A 22,958-nucleotide genomic window follows, 5' to 3' on the forward strand; every position below is an offset into this window, starting at 1 on the left:
CCAGATTCCCTATGAATGTGATTATATAGGTCTGCCTCTCGTTCTAGTAAAACGTTCCAGTGTCTCACCTCAAAGTAATTGAGTCTAAATCATCTTAAAGAAAAGGTCAAATTTTTGTTCGTTTTGGGAGAGCATGATTGAGTATACTTTACCTTTTTTCTAAATCGAATAAACATGTAGGCAATACATGACAAAATAATATTAAAAGAAGAGTTCATGAAAATAACCTCAGGAATTGTGATAGCAACATGCTAAAACGTGTTAGCATTGTGCTAAATCGTTCAAAAAACATGTTAACATGTTGAATCATGCCTGCAATGTGCTAAATCATGCTAAAACATGTTAGCAACTTCCTAAAACATGTTAGCAATGTGCAAGAGCATGTTAATAACAAGTTATTTCACACTTTAAGATAAGGCTTTGTCATGCCAACAACAAGGTTTGCCATCAAACTTGTTACAGTAAAATTCTGTTACATGGTTTTTGTAAGTAAAAAATAAGACATTCTCAGAGTCCCCTTTTCTTTCACTCAGCGCCATCTTTGAAATGCCTCTCGGGCAGCTATTTCAGTCATACTAGCTCAGCTTCTATCTCTTTGAATGTGGAATCATCAAATTCTCCAAAGCTGTTCACAAAAATTAGGATTGAATTTTATGTTTGAAATCAACAATGAAATTCAACTTTCTCTTTACCATCTGTTTGTAAAGTCAGCATGAAATGGGAGTTGCAATAATCCATTGTGACATATATCCAAGTTAAACAGCTTCTTGAACAAAAAAAATGTAGAGCAGGACTTGGTGTGTGGAATTTGGTATATTATCATTATTTCAGTTAAAAAAAAAATGTATTTTAACAGTAAATTTAAGTACAATTTGTAAAATGTCAATCAGTTTGCTGTCCATTTTTTTAACCATAAATTTCACATTATTTTAAAGTGCAGGAAATAAATAGTGATTAAAAATGAGTTAACTTTTTTAGTGTAAGTTTGAAAGCAAGATTAAAATCTCCGTTTCGCACTACAGTTAAATACACATGCTAAATCTGCTAAGCAATGGCTCTATGAAGATGTTATACTCATAGTTATGTTATTTTTCAGCTACGAAAGCGAACTTAAACCCAGCAGAAATATTGCTGTGGATGAGGATGAAGGTTTCAGCGATTGGACCCAGAAGTTGGAACGGAAAATGCGGCCAAAAATAGATGAGAATGGCATTGGAGAAGAGTTGCAAGAGAAGGAGAAAAATGTAAATCCAATATCTAGACAAAGAGAGAAAACCAGCTTCACCACCTCCAAACAGTATCAGCAAATTCAGGACAGGGAGGAAGAGGAGAAAATACCAGAGATGAGGAGCGCTGAGAGACGAATGGAGATCAGTGAAAGGGTGAGCAGTCAAAAACCAGAGGAATGGCATGATGACACGACCGACAGCAAAAGACAACAGGAAATAAAACCACCAAAGGAGAACAAGGTGCCAGGAGAATTGTTACAATATTAGACGTACAGTACATCTTTCCATGTATGTTACTATGTATAAATCATAACCATCACTCACAGATAAAAGAGGAGAGGAAGGAGGTAAAGGTGTCATACACATCTAAAGTCTTCCTACAGCAAGACAGAACAACTAATGGCAATGAAGAGGCATCTGCAGAGGAAATTACATCACATCTTATCAAAACCAAAAGAACACCAAGGTAAGCTGATCCTACACACTTTCTGACCCATAGGTTTTATGCTGTCATATTAGTGATGCTTCGATGGATCGGCCGATATTGGCTAAAAATAGCTTGATTGGCAAATAATAGCTTGATTGGTCAGATGGCCCAGTGAGTCAGCTGTGATTGGTCTAAAACTCAGCCATTGTACACAAAGTAAAGACAATAACAATATCGTTGATTTTAACATATTAATTTGAGCACGAGTCATTTATGAAACATTGGAAGAACTAGTTATTCAACCCGAACCTCCATTGCAAGGACGACATGAGCAGGATGTTTCTCAGTGATACACAACTTAGTTTAACGTACAACATGAGATGTAACAACTGTAATACCTCACAGCATTCCATCAGCATTAACACGTGTTTGTCCATCAACAAACAGATGTGTATATTTCTAAATTATTGCGGTGCACATGTGGGAACTGCATTGTATCTGTATCTGTTACCCCATTTCCACTAAAAAAAGAGCTGGTTCGGAACTGGTGCTGGTTCAAAGTTGGTTCGGAGTTGGTTCAACTTGCGAACCGCTTCAGAACCTATTTGTTTTTCCACTGACTAGAGCGCCCAGGGAACGACCTCGTTACATCACTGTGTACGTCGCCATACGTCTTAGCTAGAAACGCTTGCAAGTACAACATTACTTTGGGATTATCTCTAACTCGTATACCAAGAAGGCTTTAAAAACAATTAAAAATATGTAAGTCTTCTAATCTTTTCGATTGGTGTGTAATCTTTTCTGATAAGTTATGTACCCCTGTTTTGTGTCTTTTTTTCTTTGCTTATAAATGTCTTCAATAAAAAAAATTACAAAATAGAAACGCTTGTGTTAACTTCAAGCATAACAATTACAAAGGAGGACTCCATCGTGTTTCTGCGAATGTTTCTTTTGGCTTTGCGATCGTTTTTATGGTCGTTTTATTTTATTATGGTCAGAAAAGATGTTTAGAACACATCTAAACCCGCCCCAGATCCCGACGCAAGCATGATGTGGTAAAAGAACGGTTCTAGTCCAGCAAAGAGTTGGTGCCGGCGTGCCGCTTTGGAACCAGTTCTCCTGGCCGAGAACCGGTTCTTTGGCTGTCGAAACACAAAGAACTGGTTCGCGCGCGCAGGCACCGGCTCCGAACCGGCTCTCAAAATGCTTTGGTGGAAAAGGGGCTAGAATCAACAACGGTGCATACGTTAGCTGAGCGCTGACGTAAATGACTAATGTAACATTAAAGTTTGTCAAACAAATTTTACTCCAACCTTTATCTTTACTCAAAGTAGTAAAAACAACACAATCTGCATTAATAGACAGAGTTTTAGGTAATAGTGGCCCACAGCTGATTAAGTATTTCAGAACGACCAGAGACACACAATATAAAACACAAAACTATGTAGGAGCTCCACCGCCTCGGGGTGGAGTCTCCATTCCCCGGGCCTCGGCCCCTGCCTCGACAGGATGTCTTCTCCCTGATGTAAATACCCCGGGATGTAAATTGCCCTCAGCGTGAGCAACTTCCCTTGGGCCCACAGGAGGATCTGGATCGCAGAATTTGGTCCTGCTAAATTTAGAGGCTTATGTCATATATGTTATAGACGTGACCTAATATTGTAGCTGCCAAAAACTCGTGCCAGGAAGCTTCTAATAGGGCTGTTAAGGGAGCTGGTTAATATCTACTCTTGTATAGCCAGACCTTTAACCGTAAGGTCTGGCCCATTCAACTTCTTATTCTGGCCAAAAACTATCCATTTCGAAAGAAAAAGACAGCCTGACTGGCACGTAAAGCGACCTACCTCAGTTTATGTCCCATTTAAGGTTATTTGAGATATATTCATATTCAAATGTGTGTAAATATCATAATCTCTGTGAACATGTGGATGATAAGAATATCTGCCTGTCCAAAAGTACGTACTGATTGTTTCACAGAAATAACAAATATGCCATCTTGAGACTAACCACATTTTCCTGTTCTCCACTCTTCTCCAGCAGGACTGTAAATGCAGATCAGGCCTTTGAAAGTAAGAAAGACATGCATGCCGGTTTGGAGACAGAGCTAAAGCTCGAGAAGATTAGACATAGCCACCAAGAAAAGGCGAGCCAGGAAATGGAGCACCTACAGCAGCGTCAGGCCAAGGCTGAGCTGGAGCTAGAGGAACTGAAAAAGAAGAGAGAGGAACGTCGCAAAGCTCGTGAAGAGGAGGAGCGGAGGAGAGATGAAGAGGAACAGCAGAAAACAGCCAAACAGGAGGTGGCCGAGCTGATTTAAAAACACAAATATTAGCCCAGCTAACGAATATATGTCTTTAAATGCTTTTCAAACACTCTGTTTTGGTTGTGGGAATGTTAACTTTTTTTGGAAATACTAATTTTACAAATCCCCCAGAGTAAAACAGTTGAGTTTTACCGTTTTCAAATCCATTCAGCCGATTTTCTGATATTTAGAAGAATATCAGTAACCAGATAGATTCTGGTCTCATTGACTTCCATAGTAGGAAAAAAAATATACTATGGAAGTCAATGAGACCAGATACTGTCTGGTTACTGATATTCTTCTAAATATCAAAAAATCGGCTGAATGGATTCGAAAACGGTAAAACTCAACTGTTTAATTCTGGGGGAGCTGTAAAATGAGCCTATTTCCAAAAAAAGTGGAGTATCCCTTTAAACTGTCTAGGTTTCTTCCAGAAGCAGAACATTAATTAAAGCTTCTATTTTCATTTTGTATTAATGACTACAGGAGGAAAAGAGACAGATGAAGGAGGACATTGAGAGGAGGAGGATGGAAGCGGCAGAGAAGAGAATGAAGAATATAAACATCACTTCCACAGATGGTGATGACCCATTTAACCCTCTAAACCCCATCAGTCCAACTTTCAAGGTAACTAAATATCTTCATAAACATTCATAAAGGGATAGTTCACCCAAAAATAAAAATTGCTGTTAATTTACTCGCCATCCAAAATGTAGTTGTCTTTTTTTTATTCAGTAGAACAGTAAAGAAGATTTTTAGATGAAACTGCGGTCTTTGGTGATTTGTATAAAGCAAGTCAATGGCTATATCGTCACTTTGAGAGTCAAAAAAGCATATTGCAGGCAAAACAAAATTAATGCCCGAGACTCTTGAAAATTTATTTGTGACTTATGCACTGGAGCTCAAGGCGTTGAGAATCTGTGACAAGCCAATCTTCCCGATTGAGGTTCCCGATAGGTTGTTGTATACAGGACAAGCACTAAGTATGAGTTTGATTAACAATACAACACACACGTCCCCCTTCTCCTTAATTCCTCCAATGTCAGAGGTGCCTGAGGGTAGGTAAATTAACAGCAAATTTTCATTTTTGGATAAATAATCTTTAAAAAATATTTCTTCAATTGCATCGCAATGAAAATCTAGAAAAGCTTTCGCAACCACAAAAAAAACAAAAAAAAAAAACAATTCTCAGACAGTGAACATTATGATGAATAATCCTGTCCTTTTTTTCAGAACACAAGCCCCATTTTATTTTGTAAGTTGCTTGTGCTTGTTGTGCTGTGATCATAACCACCTGTTTGCAGTGTACATACATTATAAGCGGTTAAACACCTCTTTTGAGTCAAGTGACGTGGTGCATGCATATTCATATGTTGATCTCCAGATAAGAATTACAGGAATATTCCAGGTTCAAAACAAATGAATATGTTTTTAAGTATCAGAGAAAACAATAATTATCTGTACTTTGTAAAATCAAACTAATAAAAATACTTAATTTTATTTGGTAACTGTTAACATGTCATTAGTGACTCATTACTAAACTTGGGATATTCCTTTAAATTGGTTTAGTCCGTTGCCATTTTCTTTTTTTAAGTTTTTGTTTCTTTGCTTGAACTACCAAAACTGTTTGAAAGGTGTTGCTTGTTTCTTTGCTGCATTTGCTTTACAGTTAATTATAAAACAGCTGTGTTTTTACACATACACTTATGGGACTTTAATTTTGTGTACATCTTGTAAAATTTATTTGACAAATTTTTCCATTTCTTGAAGACGTTTTATCAGTTCGGACACAACCGATGAGTTGAATTTCATCAATAAATGGAAAAGCACATGTTTAGAGGCTCCATAAAAAAAATTTAACATGACATTTTGTTATGATTAAGCATTTGCATAGACATATTCATTAATGAACTGTCCTAGATTTTCTAAAAACAGGATCATACATCCAAAAGTTGGAATAAAATGAAAACATAATGGTAGATTTCATAACCAGTGGTGCTCGCACAACAAACAAACTCATAACCCTAACTAGAGACTAGAGCATCATAGAGACTTGTGGCATGGACAACCACCAAAAAACCAACCAGACCATCTTAAAAACCACATAGCAACACCCTGGCAACTACCCAGCATTATGACGGTGAGGTTGCACAGGCAATAAGTCTGCAGACTCTTTAATGTCTGGGGGAATCGGTCTCTACTCAGCCACTTAGTGGTTCAGTCTAAACACAAAATGTAGGTCATGAGCCTACTGTAGCAAAGCTGAAATTTATAGCTAGGCTGGCTTTTATCCAATGGTATCCAAGGTCAACCCATAAAGATGTAGAACATAGTGTGAGGGGCACAAAACCTAGTCCCCTGAGCAATGGAAAACAAGTAATATAGCCTTATGAGTCATCTTCCTACACTGCAAGATCCTAAGGCCAATTAACACTGCACCGATAGACGCAGACCAACACCCTCAGTCACCAAAGAACGGCACGTCACTTCTCAGACATTATAATTCCGATTTAGCATGTTTAGTCAGGGAACACAAGCTTTGACAGACGCCAACAGACTCTGAGAGAGGTAACACACTGATCAAAGTTACGGTTGCCGTCTGTCTGTGCCGTCTAACGCTACATCCACATTATCCGGTTTTTCGGTTTCTTGCCACTGTTGCCTTTGGCTTGCTCAGTTGGGGATGTTCAAATTAAATGACCCATCATACCATTGATCAGCTCTACCAAACTTGATTGTCTTTTTTTTCATGAATAAACTAACACTGTTATGTTGTCTTGATTGATACTGTGAAGCATCTTTGATACAATCTGTATTGTGAAAAGCGCTATATAAATATATTTGACTTCACTTGACTTGATTTTAAAACAGTTTTCATTTCAACACGCTCCCCGTCCACACTAACGTTTTCAAGCGTTTAAGTAGCTCATCCACATTGAAACATCTGAAAATGCTTAAATTACCTTACTGAGCACACATAAATACTACAAAATGCTGGGTTGTTTTAACCCAATTTTGGGTAAAATATGGACAAACCCAGCCATTGGGTTACATTTTTAAATTACATTATTAACCCAATGGCTGGGTTTGTCCATATTTTACCCAAAATTGGGTTAAAACAACCCAGCATTTTTTAGAGTGTAAATATTTAGGGGACGGGCTATCTGAAATAAATGATTTTTTGTTCTCAACTCTGTTCTGTTCTTCAAATCTGTTTGGCAAATCATTCTTCTTTCTACCACAGCCAATAAATTGACATGAAAACGACATTTGACCTCACAAGACTTAGTTTGTAAAACCCTCTAAATGATCTGGGCCCGTATACATGAAAATTCTTAGTGCAAAGAGTTGCTCCTAGTGACAAATTTCTAAGAAAATCCTTAGAAATGTGGGTGTTTCCCCTTAAAATTTACAAGTAGATCCTAGTAAAGATAAAAGTTATTCACAAAGCATCTTAACCCTTAAAAGAGCTCTTAAGGTCAAAAAGTGTTAGGAGAAGGGAGGAGGACTTTTAAGAGGCTTACGAGTTTCTTCAGCCAAAGAGAAAATGGCAGAAAGAAAATGCTGCGGACAATGGATGACAGTGAGTTAATGAGACATTATAGATTAGATTGTGCAGGAATGATGTTTGTGAACGAGATCTCCCACACAGCACAGAAATGCCACAGCGTCAGAAATTAAAGTAATCACTACATTAAGATATTTGGCAACTGGGAAAATGCAACTATGCGGCAGTGATTATTTGGGTCTGTCACAATCTTCTATAAGCAGAGTGATCACTTAAACAATTATAGCACTATATTAAAAATACAACTTTCAAAGCACTACATAAATAGACAAGCCAGCAATCCTAAATGAATAAAAAAAGAACTGACTGAATGATCCAGTCACAGCAATTCTCAAGGTAACAGTTCACTGGAGGGGAAATGACTACCTTTTGTTGCTTGATCACTAAATATTAAACTTTTTTTTTTTATTCTAGATCACAGAGAGAACAGAATCACTGAATCGATCTTTAAAGAAAAGGTGAGTTCACGCAACAACATAACATCATTATAATGTTGATGTTACACAGCAAACGAGCATGTGGCCAGTGTAAATTACTTGACCTTTTTGGCCTCAGTGACTGCTATAAATGGCAGATTCTTACAAGTATGTTGGCAAAATGCCTGTTGTCTAAATGTAAATAATGACAGGTGGCATAGGTCACTATAATAATTTTGTTTGTCCACCGCCTTGTCAGCAATGATTTATGGGCCGGCTAACTTCAACCAGGCTGTATGCTTTTTCTGATGTCTAGTAAGATGTTGTGGTGGATTAAAACAAGACTTATCACCAATGTACAAAAAAGTTCATGGCACTATGTAAACAATGATAATAAAAAAATGTTACACCGTTTTTGTAGCAATTTTGTTTTTACTGCAACTTTTTTTTTATCTAATATATGTATTTTATTTCAATTAAATGATTTTTTTTTTTAATATTTTAGTTAACAATAACAACACTGGTTCGTATGTACCAATCAAGAATTTTTGTATTGAAAACAGTAACAGTTTCAAGAAGTCCCAGAGACCCGTCCTCCTGCCTAAGATTGACGACAAACTGGAACAATACACGCATGCAATCCAGGTTCAATTTACAGTCTCATCATACTATATGTTATGCTTTCATGTATCAGTATATATTAGTTTCTTGTCAAAATGTGCACAACTTCTTATTTTAGTATCTAATGCCTTGTTTAACAGTCTCTTGTTAAACGCATTGTTTAGGACTACCAGGCCTGTCTCGGGCAGCATTTAAACTAATGGATTAGATGTTTATATTTAGAGTATCTCTGCCTCCTGATGCAGTCTATTGTTCAATATGCATTTTCTTAGAAACAATATTTCACTCTTGACTAGCCCTAATGTGTTTCAGAGCTCGTCTAAAGAAGCAAAGATGACTAAGCCAGTAGTAGTGGATATGCCATGTGTCTCTACTCCGGTGGCCTCCAAAAAAAATCTGTTTGAAGCAGGAGAGGCCTGGAGTCAAACCAGCCTAAAAGGAACGCCCTCAAAGGTCAGAAATCAGATGGTCACTTATAGCAAAATGAAAGATAAGCTTTAAAAATGCAAGCACAATAAAATCATAAAAGTGTTCCACACAACTCTTATGATACATTTCAAATCTGTATGGGAGTTCTGTGTGAATGAAAATTTCATATCACACTTTTAAATATTATGAGGGAAAACAAAGATGTCAGTGCACTTCTATTATTACTATCAGATTGTGCAAGTATGGAGGTCATGACTCATGAGGCATGAGTTTAGCAGCGTGAGATAAGTCATGGAGTGTGGAACAACATCTGTTCTTTACACTTTCACACTCAAACACAAACAGTTTGCCAGAGTCTGACACACATAAAGATCAATCAGTTGGGAAGATGTTGTGTAACGAAGTCTCTGGTAACATTAGCAAAATCATTCATAACTTTATGAATTCTGCTTCACCACACCCCCAGGGCCTGAGCACCGATGGTGTGAGAACCCTCTTGGAATTGCTCTGTTTATTTGTTTTTGCTATTTATACTTTTTTGGAAGAGTGCTAATTTATGTACGGTTCTATATTTTTAGGATACAGACATTGTGAAAGTCGGAGTAGCAACTTTGATCAACCATTGGGTGAAAGGAAGTCCAGAAGGCGGGAACAGACACTCCCCTTCCACACCATCTGTGAGTCTATTAATGAACCTGGCTAATGTTAACCACTGGGATAAGGAGTTAAATGTATTTGACCCATGGTGGAGTACAAACTGTAATCGTAATAAAGTAAAAATACCAATTTTAATCCAGTAAAATCACAAAATAATGCATTTCTAGTGCCCCCTTGTGGCAGAATGATCTACTGCAACTTTTCACAAAATCCAGTTCATCAATCATCGTGTCTCATAAACTGCAATATTCTTTGATGTGGATATGTGGTTTATAATGTTAGTGATTAAGGTCTAATGAAAAATACTTCAGATCATTCCATCCAGATGTAATGAACATTGTTTCTTTCAAATGTAAGGACTTTTGAAGACAAAACATTCCTTGCTCATTGAAAATGATTAGGCTACACAACAGCAATTTATCTTTGAATCATTAATCAAGTGACGCTTATGAACATTAGGATTATGTAATGTCTCTTTAAGTTTAACATGACATCCCCTGGTTTATGTCAAACAAATAGTTCAACCAACAATCGTTTACTCACCAACACGTTGTTCCAATTTACTTTCTTTTGTGGAACACAAAACGAGCAATTCTGAAGCCAGTTCCTCTCTCTTCCATGCAATTACAATGAATGGGAATGGTAGATTTCCAGTTTCTGAAAGGACACAAAAGCACCATAAAAATATCGTGAAAGTAATCCATACAAAGGTTATTATAGTTTTGCATTATAAATTAATTAGCTTTTATTTAAATATAATTATCAAATTTGCCATAAATTATATTTAAAAAAAATATTATATATATTTGTATTGTATTTTTTATAATAAAACGCTCGCAGACGCCTCGCCGAGCCCAGAAAAATATCTAGCCTGCTGCTAGATATCCAGAGCCATCGCACGACTCAATCTCAGTGATGTCATGAGTACAACCAATCATAGCAACGCATGGGTTGAGGACACCAGGTAAATCTTAGTTTTTATATTTGTTTTGCATTTTTTTCTCAGAGCAGATCGTCGCGCAAACATACAGTGTGCAGCACTAGTTTCTGTCAGACGTCCATATTCACGTGTTGTGTTCTCTTCTGCGCTGGGTATAGGCGCACGTGCTGTTTCGCGTCATTTCTGGTTCGTTTTATTGCTGGTTTTTCGCGACAAAACGTGGTTTGTAAAGATAGAATCGTTGGGTGACAGAGTTGTTGTCAACTCGTTATTTATTTGATTATTTTCATGATTTAGACCGTACCATAGTACTGAAAGCTCTCATTAGAGTCAAAAATGATTCGCTCTTATCATCCGATCGTGGTTGTATCTCTATGTAGTACGTTGTGAACAGCTAAACAACTTGAACACTCCTGATTTCACAGAGAGCAAGTCATGTAGTGTGAACCGCACAGTTCAGCCCGACGTTTTAAAATCATGTAGTGTGAACTAGGCTTTAATGTCCAAGCAGTGCATAAGCAAATTGATTGTTGAGGCTATCTCTATGGTTTCTGAGGCACATGACCTCTAAGTTGCCTCTAGTTGTGAGGGCCCATTCTATTAGGAGTACAGTAGCATCTAACGCTGCCTTCACACTGGCAGTTGAAATCAGCTCCGTAATACGCAATACGTTCCCAACGGATGTCGTACTACACAGTGAAAAGCGTCGGACGCGGGTAGAACAAAAATGGCGGAGAGATTAAAGTTTGATTCTGTCAGTTCTGTATGATCTCTCTGATTAGGGTTATGCTGCGTGAGGAAAGTTGCTCAGGACGTTGACATGTCAGGTCGGCTAAAAAATGTGATATAGTGGTCAATAGTTCAATGTCTACCTTCAATTTAATTGTATTAACTGCCCTTATAAACGTTAGAAAGTCATGAAAATAAAAAATGACATCACAACTTATCGTTATAAAATCAATATTTATTTTATTAAAAGTTAATAATTCAGGTTTGTTTATCAGTACCATAGCAACGGTCAACTTCCGCTGGAATTGTCGGATAGGAACCGTCCGTAGCTTTTCGCAAGAGTTCAAATTTTTGAACGCATCCGGATGACCAACGGACACGATTTTCTTCGCACCGCACTCGGTCGGAGCCGTTTCGGACCCATTCGCATGCGGTCTGCGAATCTCCATAGGAAATGAATGACTTCCGGTCGTTTCGCAGCCGCATCGGAGCTGATTTCAACTGCCAGTGTGAAGGCGGCGTAAGGCTTAACTGTCAGGAGTTTCTCTCCAAGTGTATGGTGCGGGAGGCTGGGCCTCTTCACACAAATTCATCAGATTTTACAGCCTGGATCAAGACTCTACACCAGGGTCTCAGGTGTTTATCTCCTAGGCTTTGGTCGTCATGATTCACACTATGACATGCATTTGTCAGTATGGTGCAGACGGTATTATTGTTCTCATAGCATCAACATTCTGTTGGCACAGGACCAACATTCTGAAGGATGCGTTGAGTTCCCTCGAAAGTGAACGTTACCCATATTTTAAAGAGAACAGAACATAGACGTATCAAATGTTTAATCTGTTGATGCCATTTAAAAGAAAAAATAAGGTCAATTTGAATTTGATGGATTTAATGTGTCTCAAAAAAGTTGGGACAGGGACATATTTATAGCATAGCATCCCCGTTTTCCCCTTCCTTCTCAGGGAGCCCGGGTCACTGTCATAACAGACATTCTTGAGTTCAACTGACTAAATGATCTAGTCACTCATTTAGTGAACAATGTCTTAAATTTCAGGTGAACTATTCAATAAAAGCCAATATAGCTTTTATCAATATAGCCAGGAACAAAACAGCAGATTTAGGAGAATAAAGTCATTCTCAGCAATGTTTATTGTTCCTTCTAATGTTCATTCACAGGATCTTAAACCTGGAGATGTTCTGCAGAAAAAGAACATGTGGGAAATTATTGGAGAAGGTTCTGCGGCAGAGAAGCCAGGACTGGGAGGAAAGGTAAAGAATTTTGTACTGATAAACCTCAAAATCATAAAAATAGGTTGAGAATGAGTCACTTGCTTAATGCCATTTCTTTTACCCACCTTTTATATTTGTAGGGCTCCTCCTCAGGTAAACGGTACAAGTTTGTTGTGACAGGCCATGGCAAATACAACAAGATTTGAAGGTGATCACTACAGTGTCTACCCAAATGGAAAACCAAGTGAGACACACATCTATTTTACATAATAAAATCTCAAATTTTGAAAGCTTTTTAAAATAAAAAATAAAAACAACTCTACTGAAAATTACTCCTTGTGAGAACATTTAAATGGATCATGAGTTTTTATTATCATTTCATGTTTCCTGGCGCTAATAATGATTTTTACAGCAGAATTGTCATAATTTAGAAATAAAACGCAATTTCTCTCCCCTGACTTTAGTCCTTTAGAAAATTGCATAAACCCATATTTTACTCGCAATAGAAAATAGAAAACAAATAAAATGTTTAAACTGAAGAAATGTACAATTGTGAGGATAAATTAAGGTAATTTAGATTTTTGGGGGGAACATAAGTTGGGACAGGGTCATGTTTATCACTGTGTCCCAACCACTTTTTACAACAGTCCGTATACATCTGGGAACTGAGGAGACCAGTTGCATGGAGTTTTGGGAAATAAAAGTCTTTAGATACTCTTTTTATACCCAATCATGTTACTGACCTGTTGCAATTAACTCTATTAGTTGCTTAATGTTCCCGCCAGCTTTTTCTTTTTAGTAACACTTACTTTTCCAGCCTTTTGTTGCCCCCGTCCCAACATTTCTTAAACGTGTTGTGGAAATCGAATTCAAAATTAACTTCTTTTTTTCCCCCGTTTCCATCTACATCCCATCTTTTTTAGAATAGTGGTTGTACATCTGGAACTCTCTCGAAAACTTTTACGTTTTTACTGTTAACTGTCAAGATCTAATCATGAACAGTGTTAATTATAGCGTTATATTTCGATCTTCTGCCAACGCATGAAAGGTTGCAGCAATGGGCATTATAGCTGACACATTCTGTTGAGTGCATGAATGCAGTGATCTAGTCATCACAACTCAATTTTTGTACTCATAATGAATGCTTTCATCATAACCAACAGTGCGAACATGATGTAAATAAGAGATTAATTGTGCAGTGTAGACGGCACAATGCCATCAATGGGGGTTTTGTCGAGAGTCCAGAACTCTGACAAAATCATTGTCTTATTGACAGCTCCAGCGATTATAAAAGGGATGGTTCTTTGATCACTTTCTGTATGTAAATTAATCACAATTTAAATAACAAGTTATTTGAATGCTATAAAGAGAAATAATGTTAATTTGACCGTTTAGTCACTGGCTTGATTTACAGATGCATAAACAGCAAAAAAATGATTATGAGAAAAAGAATGCACATGAATCCTTACATATCAGAAATCACTGACCACAGATCAGGCATTAGAATTGACACGGTTACTTATGTTGTTGCATTACAGTCAGGTTCATATCTTACAGTGAAAGTTTACAAAGCCTGACAAGTACATATATATAAAAAAACACTTAAGACTAATGTATGACATCTAAACTATGGAGGAGTAATATAATGCTTGTTAAAAATAGGCTATATCTGAAAACGCCTGTAAATTATTTTAACATTTTGAAGTCTTGCAATCTGCAGGGTTTGATCATATATTTGCCACTTGTATCTCAAACAAATCACAGCAAGCTGCTAACACAATGCAAATGTTTTCATTCAATGGCTAGTGCCATAAAAGTGATGTAATACAAAAGAATAATAATAATATAATCTCTTAAAACAGGTATTTTATTAGAAAAATATATAAAAGAACATTAAATCTAGTACAGTGCAGCTTAAAATGCAAAGCATTATACACATCACTGTCAGTAAAGAAAAAAAATTCTCAGTCTGACGGTTTTAGCAACAAAAGACAAACATGCAAAATATGCCAAGCCTACAACTTAACATTACCTAAGCCTGAAATGAGAACATGCAGGAGTTGACAATCAGCAATCACTGCTATTCATGTAATCACATGGAAAAACCAGAGCACTTATATTCAAGGTTTGTAAACCCCATTTTAGGGCTCCATCAGTGAAAGCTATTTGTCAATAGTGAGCACCAAGTATGCAATCGGCAGAGTGCACCATGCCTTGCTTTCAGTACTAATAAGGCTTTGAACAAATCCCAAAACTTAGCATACTTACTTTTTACATCTCTCTTATAATATTTCTTAATTCTTTCTTTCAGTTAACCAGTTCCACTTTGCCCAGCCACCTAAAACTTACACTCAATTGTTCATACACCTTAAAAAAAAAAAGAAAAAAAAAAGCAATTATATATGACCTACCCCGTCCCTAAACCTACCCGTCACTGGGGTTAATACCATTTAGGAGTCTTCACCTACCATCCTAGGAAAAAAAAAATATCGCTCCCCCAATGTAGATCTACATTTTGCTCGGACATTTAACGGCATGTACATACACGCAGAATCACTCGGACATTTAACGGCGTAGATATACACGCAGACAGCTCAAAATGTGTATAGAAAACATGCCACTTGACTTGAAAGTGGTGTGTATGTTTACGCAAAAGTCATGATGTCATGTTGTAATATTTTTTAGATGACTAAAAGCTGAATATATTTCATATTTGTATACCCAAAAACACTTTCTTGATTTTCTTAGATTTGTTGTCTTGTGGCAGACTGGAGTCATCATTTTTCCTTTTATTCAATTCAAAAAATTTTTTTTTTTTTTTGACAAAGATGTTCAGGGATGCAATTATTATTAAAATTTTACCATATTTGACATGCTTATGAAAAATGTCAAGGTAAGTTTTGAAAGTCTCCAGCAAAAAACTAATTTAAAACTTCCAAAAAGATTTTTTTTCTTTATTCATTATTCTTATTAACTTAAATGGCTAATGCCAACTGACAAGTGGGCAATTACTTTAGTACTGCAAACTGGTTATTGTCAATTTGGCAGAGTCATTTAGTTTAATTAAAAACTGTCCTGTTATAAAGTTATAAAAAAAAAAGTTTTAGGGAAAGAGTTGTGCGAGATAATAAACATAACTCTACAATTGCAATGACAGCTAACAACATTTTGCCTATCATTTAGCCATTTAGATTTCAGTGGTTTAATTAGTACTGAAGCCTTTGGCTGTTCTATTAAAGTCTTTTGGTTCTTCGTCTTTATTTTTGCGGCCTATGAGTCCCATTTCAAAAACTGTTGCAATCTTTGTCGCTGGTCGAGAAGCTGCCTCTCTTAGTCTTCTGGCATCAAACCGCGGGCTGTACAGGAGAATTGGCAAACGCTGCGCAAATGAAGGAATCTCCTTTGCCGTCTTCTGTTCTGTCTCCATCTTCTTTTGCTCCTCAGTTTTACTGGATTCAATTTGTTGTATTATGTTCTCTTCGGTGGAGAACATTTGGAAGAGGACAGCATCCCACATCTTTGCTGCCCTAGGGGTGTCTTTACTGTCCTGGCTCTCACTAAGCTTAACTTCATCTTCAGACTTATTTTGCATTTCACTTGTATTGGCATGGACATCTTTTTTTGAACCAGGCTCTACCTCTGGAAACTTGGGTTCCTCTGCTTCGACCACCATGTGTTTTTTAAGGCGAGACCAGCCACTGAGTTTTGACTTCATGCCTTTTGGTTTTTGCATCACCTTCAAAAGAGGTTCTGCAGATAGGGAAGAGCCTTCACCCTCCTCCTTTTCCACGGTAGGCTTGATCACTTGTTGGGGACTAGCTTTTGTCTCCCCTCTTTCAACCTTTACATGTCCAGTATCCTTTGTTTCAAGGTGCTTTTGGTCTTCTTTTGGTTCAGTCAAAGGCTTAACCACATCTTTAACCTCTCCATTTTCAGAAGAAACAGATGCAAGATTCTGCTTCTTAATTCTCTCGAACAAATTTATTTTTGCCTCAGTTGGCTTCTCTTGCACTTTGGTTGTTTCAGCATTAACTTTACCTTTCGACAGCTTTGGAAGTGCTGGCTTTCCCGTGTCTAGGTCACGCAATTTCACAGCCTTAATTTCAGGTTTCGGAGTTTCCTGCAGAGTTGGAGGGGTTGGTGTCATTTGGGAAAGTCTGGGAGATCCATAGGTTGGAGTTCTGACTCTTGGCATCACAGTACTTATAGCCTCTGCTTTTACTGTTAATGGTGGTGTGTCAGCTACAGACACCACAATAGTTGGAATTTTAACATCAGGAATTTTTGGCAAATGTTGCTTGGGAACATCCTCTACAGAATTGGATTCTAGTTCAGATGCTGCCTTTGGAAATTCTGGAGGTGGAGCTACCACAGTGGTTTCATCTTTAACAACAACAGTCTGAAGTGGCTGGACTGTACCTCGCTCTTTAGGCTTTACCTCAGACTTGTCATTTGTTATGGTCACAGTTTCATCAGGTTGAGGTACTACTGGTTCCTGTTTTGGAAGATGAGTTTCCTCTACACTTGGTAGTGAAGTTGGTGTAGAAATGCTAAAACTGGGCGAGTAACTCTTTATTCCTCCATGGGCAACATATTCAGCGGGAGTCAATCCATAATATGTTGGTTGGGATTTAGGTGTTGTTGGTGTTTTGGGTCTTTGACCTGCAAATGGAGGGACTCTAAATAATGGTCTTTGATACCCAACTGAAGACAAACCAGGCTGTGCGGGTTCAACATTGGCTGCTGTTGGGGTTTCAGGCTTTGGATGTTGATTTGCATCAAGTTTTGCGCTTTCCTCTATTTGAGTCTTTGGCTTTGGTGACTCGACTTTTGATAGGTTTTCTGAAGTGGCCATATCTAGTTTTTCTTTTAAGAGTTCAGTTGATTTGACATCTAAGTCCCCATTTTGAAATATTCCTGAATGATCTGTGTTATTTAACTGATTTGAAATTTTATGAATTTCATTATGTGGACCAGCCGAGCTTGAAGTTGGCGTTTTGGATCTTCTGCCCTCCATGTGCACAGGAGAAACAGCAAATAAAAGTGGATTTGGTCTTGAAATCTCAATCACAGGTACTCTAACACGTGAAACATTACCCGAGGGTGTCTTGGGTCGCCCTGAATATGTTTTTGTTGAGGTTAAGTCATATGTTGGTGTTTTTACTCTGGTTGGTATTCCAACTCCCTTTATCTCGAGTGTTGGAGTTGTACCTTGTTTTGTCTCGAGTGTCGGTGCTGCACTTTGTTTAATCTCTGAGGCAGGAGTATTGACCCTCTTTATTTCAGAAGAGGGAATTGTCTCTTTCTTAGCAGGAGTACTCACCCTCTTCATTTCAGAAGATGGAATTGTCTCTTTCTTGATTTCAGAAGTTGGAGATTGGGTTTTCTTAATTTCTAAAGTTGGGGTAATCCTCTTGATTTCAAGCGTTGGTGTTGCAACTCTTCTGATCTCTCTAGTCGGCGTTCTGTCTCTTATTTCCGCTGTTGGTGTCACTATCCTTCTAACCTCAAATGTTGGTGTTGGGCCTCTCATTAACTCTGCAGTAGGTGTTTTACTCCTTGTTGGTGATGTATAAGGTGTTATCAAACCTGCTGACTTTGCCGTATAATTGGTGATCTGAGGAACTTCAAACAAAGGTTTTGTTGTTCTAGAAACCTTCATAACAGTTGGCTGAGGGCTTGGAGTTTTAGAGGTAATTACATGGGTGGTAAGAGTTGAGCTCACTTCCGCTCTTTGTGCAGTATGCAGAATAGTGATTGGAGCCGTAGCATGTGTGTCAAGTCCTGGTTTTGGTGAGGCTGGGTATGAAAATGCTGGAGCTAGGTGTTGGGGAGTGTTGTGGCCCAGAGCCACATTTGGCTGTGGTGAAAACCTTGTTGTCTTGCCAAATGTGAATTCTCTGTGATGAGGATAAGGGGACGCAACATGCTGATACAGTGGTCGGACGTTAAAGCGCGGATGTACCGTGCCAATATAGAAAGGTGCCTCTGGAGTTTTAGGAGGAGTTGAGTGATCACTGTGCTCCAGGTCAGGGCTTGCTTCATTTACTGGAGAGAGGCTTGAGCGGAAGGGGGCCGATGGTTGTAAGGCCTGGACAGCTGCTTTTTTCTTGGCTGTCTTCTTGAGTAGTTTCTGGAGCCGGACATTTTCTTTCCCAGGTTTGGGAGGCAAAGGTGGTGGGTACTGCTGGGATAGCAGGCCAGCCTGGGCAGTATTGGTGATATTGCCAGCCATAAAATCGTCAACCCCCTGAAACAAATAATAGATATTGTGTACTTTGAACATGACAATAATGATTGTTTTTGCTAATAATGGTAACAAAGTGCAAACCATTCCAAAAATAGACCATTTAAAATAAATCAGCAAAAAAAGCTTTGTTGTTCACTAATACTGTTGTTTTCCTTTTTTTTTTTCAGATGAATTATCCAGCGATGATTTGTGAGGAATTGAATTCAGCAATAGCATCTTTCCAGATTCACCATGAACATATACATTAACACACACACACACAGCCTAATATATATAATATATATATATATATATTCGGGGTAGGTTATTGATTATTGGTTTTAAATCAAATTTCGATTTGATTGTCATTCATGGTTATGAATTACTTTTTTTCAGTTAAATAGGTCTAGAAGAAAAAGAGAGATTCAGAAAGCAGCTATTGGGTTTTTGTTTTTTGATTAATGAAACATATAGCAACAGTTTATTACGTTGCTGTCCCTCAAAGAACAAATGCACTGATCTACTATATTGTTAAACATCCGATTTGCTTCCAACTGTCTATGTTCATCTAGGACATAACAGATTGTGTTTATATGAATACTCCACACAATGTGCATTTTGACATAATTGTGTATGTATGTGACCATCGGAGCGCAATAGGCTGTGAAAGAGAACTGATTTCGAGATCGTAAGCATCTGAGTGCCGCATGCGAGTCCATTTTCGCGGCTTATTGTAATTAATAACACTAATATGTCAATAGCTTTAAGTACAGCAAAGTTTAAGTAATGTACCACACTAGAATATGGATTTTTTAAATTTGTGAATCGATGCAAATCGGCAGAAGATAGAATTGCGAGTCATATGTGAATCAAATCCCACCCCCACCCAAATAAGGAAGAAACAATTGCAATGTATGTATACAATGTATGTGCTTTTCTGTCTTTGATTTTAGATGATTGCTTATTTTTTTAAAGTTCTAATGTCAAGGCTTTGGATTGTTTTCTTAAAATCTATTTGTCATACGATGTAAAGCAAAAAAAAAATATTATTCTCTTATTAAATTTTTTTTTCCTCAGTATTTTTCTGCAGTATTTGTGCTGATATTATGTCCACTTTTAACAATGTATGAGTGTGAACTGAATGTGAACGTCAAACAGATCAACTACGTTTTTATATTGATTTTATATGCTATTTTTATACTCTGACACATTGTTACATTTATATAGTATATTAATAGTAGAATAATCCAAAAACTTTCCAAATTCCGGCAGCTGATTTGTATGCCTTATAAGTCATTAGCAATCTTTGTGTTATATTTCATTACAAATATGACATTGATTTTCTTACCTCTCTGCTATTGTTCATCGTTTTGCATTACATAATTGACTACACTCTTTGGTTTTCAAGAAAACACTGGAATTAGTCCATTTATCAGATTTATAATATTAATATAATCCTGTTTGTTTAGTTATGAACTTTTTTCTACCCAATGGTATCATGGTTAAAAAAGAATGTGATTTACAGTCCATTAACGTTTTTTATTTTCAATAAACTTGATATTTTGTATGATTCTTAATTTTGAGTTTGTAGGACTCAAGTTTATGACACATTCACATGCAGTAAACTTCCATCACAAATCTAGGATGGCTCCTTGGCCTAATTTTAGGGTGAACGCAAATGAGCAAGTAATCTGCTCTGTCACAGAGTGTGGTGCCACTCTCCACCCTCCATGTAAACCAATGCCAAGGGGGCAGCCACTGCTTTAGCCATGGGCGGAACTACATTAAATTACATAATAAATCACTGGAAATGTACTACTAATCAGTTTCAGTGGTGTCTATTGACGCACAACCTAAGATCATACATCAAAGAGCTGCTTTTATCCACTTTCATACAGTATTGATCATGACTGGAGTATTAAAAATATATATATTCATATTCATAACTAATCTTTTGCAACAGTTCAAATGTAGGCCATCTGTAAGAGCTTGTAAAAGAAGTCTCCAGCCCAGAGAGACACACATAAGAGGAGGTCATCCTTTTAAGGGCCTGGTAGGCTGGGCAGTTTGGAGAATTTCCAAGATGCAAGTTCAAAAGAGGAAAGGGCGAGAATAGCAAAGCAGTAAAATCATGCACTGCCTAATTGCTTCTTAGCAAATATAAATAAATAAAAGCATACATGTAAAGAGTGCATGTGTGTGCTTAAAAAAACTCACCAAGAGATGACTGAAAGACAGTTGAAGACACTTCAGACAAGGTCCCCTGTAGATATAAACATGCATGAATTATGCAACTGTATTTTAATGAAAAGGACATATATTAATGAGACATAAAATATGGTTGCATTGAAACAAATATCTCATTTTAATGGGAGTACACTCCCTGATGCGTAAAGTTAGCCTGCTACAACTGTTAATGCCTTTTCCCAAAGGACAGACATGGCATGCACTTCCACACTAGGTATTCATATAATAATAACCAGAAATCGAATTTCAAGCGTTTTTTCTGTGGTTTTAATACCTGTGTGTCTGCTGTTCAGGGGTGTACGGCGGCTGCCTGCTTGTCCCAGCTTGGACTGTCAGAACGGGAGACTCATGTTGAGTTCAACTATTCCCCCTTCCTTCAAATGGAAGGCACAGGCTCCATAGCAGTCCAAAAATAAAACCCAGCGTCCGTTACTCAGAATGCACACTGACTGGTGACGGTGTAGAGGGACCCGTCAGCGAAGCAGGGGGGATCCAGGTCACCTTAGATTTTACCAAGTGCCCCCCTCCCCCATAACACCAGATGCACACCCTCATTTACACATCTATAAGCACAGCACCCCCTACAGTAAAGAAGAAGCAGATGTTTCCTTTAAAGGGCTATTACAAGTCAATTCTTTTAAGTCAACATGAAATTGGAGGAATAGCAAACTACAATAATTCAATGATCCAATCAATTCCTGATGAACAAAATCAAGTCCTGTCCAAAATCAAGAAGCAGTTTCACTCGGATATACGTCACAATAGGGAAAAAGAGGCTACAGCAAATTCCATTGATGTCGACTTTAAAAAAGACCCCTGTGGATTGTCGTTTGCAAGACATTTCACTTTCTTCATATATATGAAACCGAATTTTTCAATTTCATATTGATTGGCAAAGGTTGTAGTGTAAACAAGCACCAAGTGTGATTGAACTTTTAAAGTTGAACTTTTCTTCAACTTAAGTTGAAACTTAATCCCGAAAACACACCAAATATATACAGAAGCCTCTGGCAAGAAGTAAGGCTTGAAATCAAACGCCAGACTGATTTGATTACACCAATGTGTTACATGACAGACGTCAATCCTTCTGACATAAATGATGAAGTTGACATTTACACTTGTTTACAAAATAAGAGAACATTTTGTGACTGGCTTGTTAGCATGTCTCCAACATGAAACTCATCTAAATAGTGCATTTCAGAATGTAACTAACTGGCGAAATTCACAAATCCTCTGTATGCAGAGTGGTGTGAGCGGTTTCATATTTAAATTAGTGCTGTCAATCAAATTAAATCATACAATCTTCTGTAATTATTAATCGCAAATAATCGCACCAAGTTAATATATTTTACTTTGTAATACTTTCACATTAAATCTCCCAAATAACACCGAAACAACATCGAGTGTGTTTAAAATATTTGTTTAATTGTATATTTTTACTGAGAACTATAAATAAAATTCTTAGTAAAAATATATGTATGACAAAAATAAAGTATGACACTGATGTCCCCATTAAACAGTGTGAAACTTTAACTTTTTATAGGCTTTAAAACTTTTAATTTAAGTGAACTTTTTTTCTACTGCTCCAGTCGGGCCGGTTCAGATTTTTACCTGACCTGCTAATATGCAAAAAACGATCATGTGTGTATGCGTGTGTTTTGTCACATTTAAATAAAATAAATAAATAAAATTAGCTAAATTAACATATAAATCTTGACCGCACTGATTTAAATATACTATAATTATTTATATAATTATTAATAATTATATTATATAAATATACTATAATATAATATAATTAATGATTATGTATTCACTTGCTTATAGCATTAGTGACCTCTAGACATTTATAATGAAAAGGATTAAGGTGTTTGTAACATATGTGGACTTGGGAGCGAGCTCTGGGGCACACCCCAAAACCTCATCTGACG

At 37.2% G+C, this 22,958-nt stretch overlaps 2 protein-coding genes across 2 annotated transcripts in view; one reads left to right on the forward strand and one right to left on the reverse strand.

Annotated features, from left to right (window-relative positions):
* The window catches only part of lsp1a (lymphocyte specific protein 1 a), a 32,532-nt gene extending 12,175 nt beyond the window's left edge, over window positions 1-20,357 (forward strand). The window contains 12 exon segments of the mRNA XM_039648012.2: window positions 1,097-1,469; window positions 1,556-1,695; window positions 3,694-3,955; window positions 4,445-4,585; window positions 7,941-7,984; window positions 8,506-8,587; window positions 8,876-9,016; window positions 9,571-9,669; window positions 12,498-12,590; window positions 12,692-12,753; window positions 12,755-12,795; window positions 18,969-20,357. Coding sequence (XP_039503946.2) covers window positions 1,097-1,469; window positions 1,556-1,695; window positions 3,694-3,955; window positions 4,445-4,585; window positions 7,941-7,984; window positions 8,506-8,587; window positions 8,876-9,016; window positions 9,571-9,669; window positions 12,498-12,590; window positions 12,692-12,753; window positions 12,755-12,795; window positions 18,969-18,994 — 1,504 coding nt within the window. The 3' untranslated portion in view covers window positions 18,995-20,357.
* On the reverse strand, window positions 15,078-22,101 carry prr33 (proline rich 33). Its single transcript, XM_039648011.2, has 3 exons — window positions 21,302-22,101; window positions 20,998-21,043; window positions 15,078-18,801 (listed from the first exon to the last, which is right to left on the reverse strand). The coding sequence occupies exon 3, from the start codon at window positions 18,784-18,786 to the stop codon at window positions 15,754-15,756; it is 3,033 nt and encodes a 1,010-aa protein (XP_039503945.2). The 5' UTR covers window positions 18,787-18,801; window positions 20,998-21,043; window positions 21,302-22,101; the 3' UTR covers window positions 15,078-15,753.
* Between the last annotated feature and the right edge of the window lie 857 nt (window positions 22,102-22,958).

Source organism: Pimephales promelas, chromosome 25 (genome assembly GCF_988280905.1).
Source record: "Pimephales promelas chromosome 25, fPimPro1.hap1.1, whole genome shotgun sequence".
In the NCBI taxonomy this organism is placed as follows: Eukaryota; Metazoa; Chordata; class Actinopteri; order Cypriniformes; family Leuciscidae; genus Pimephales; species Pimephales promelas.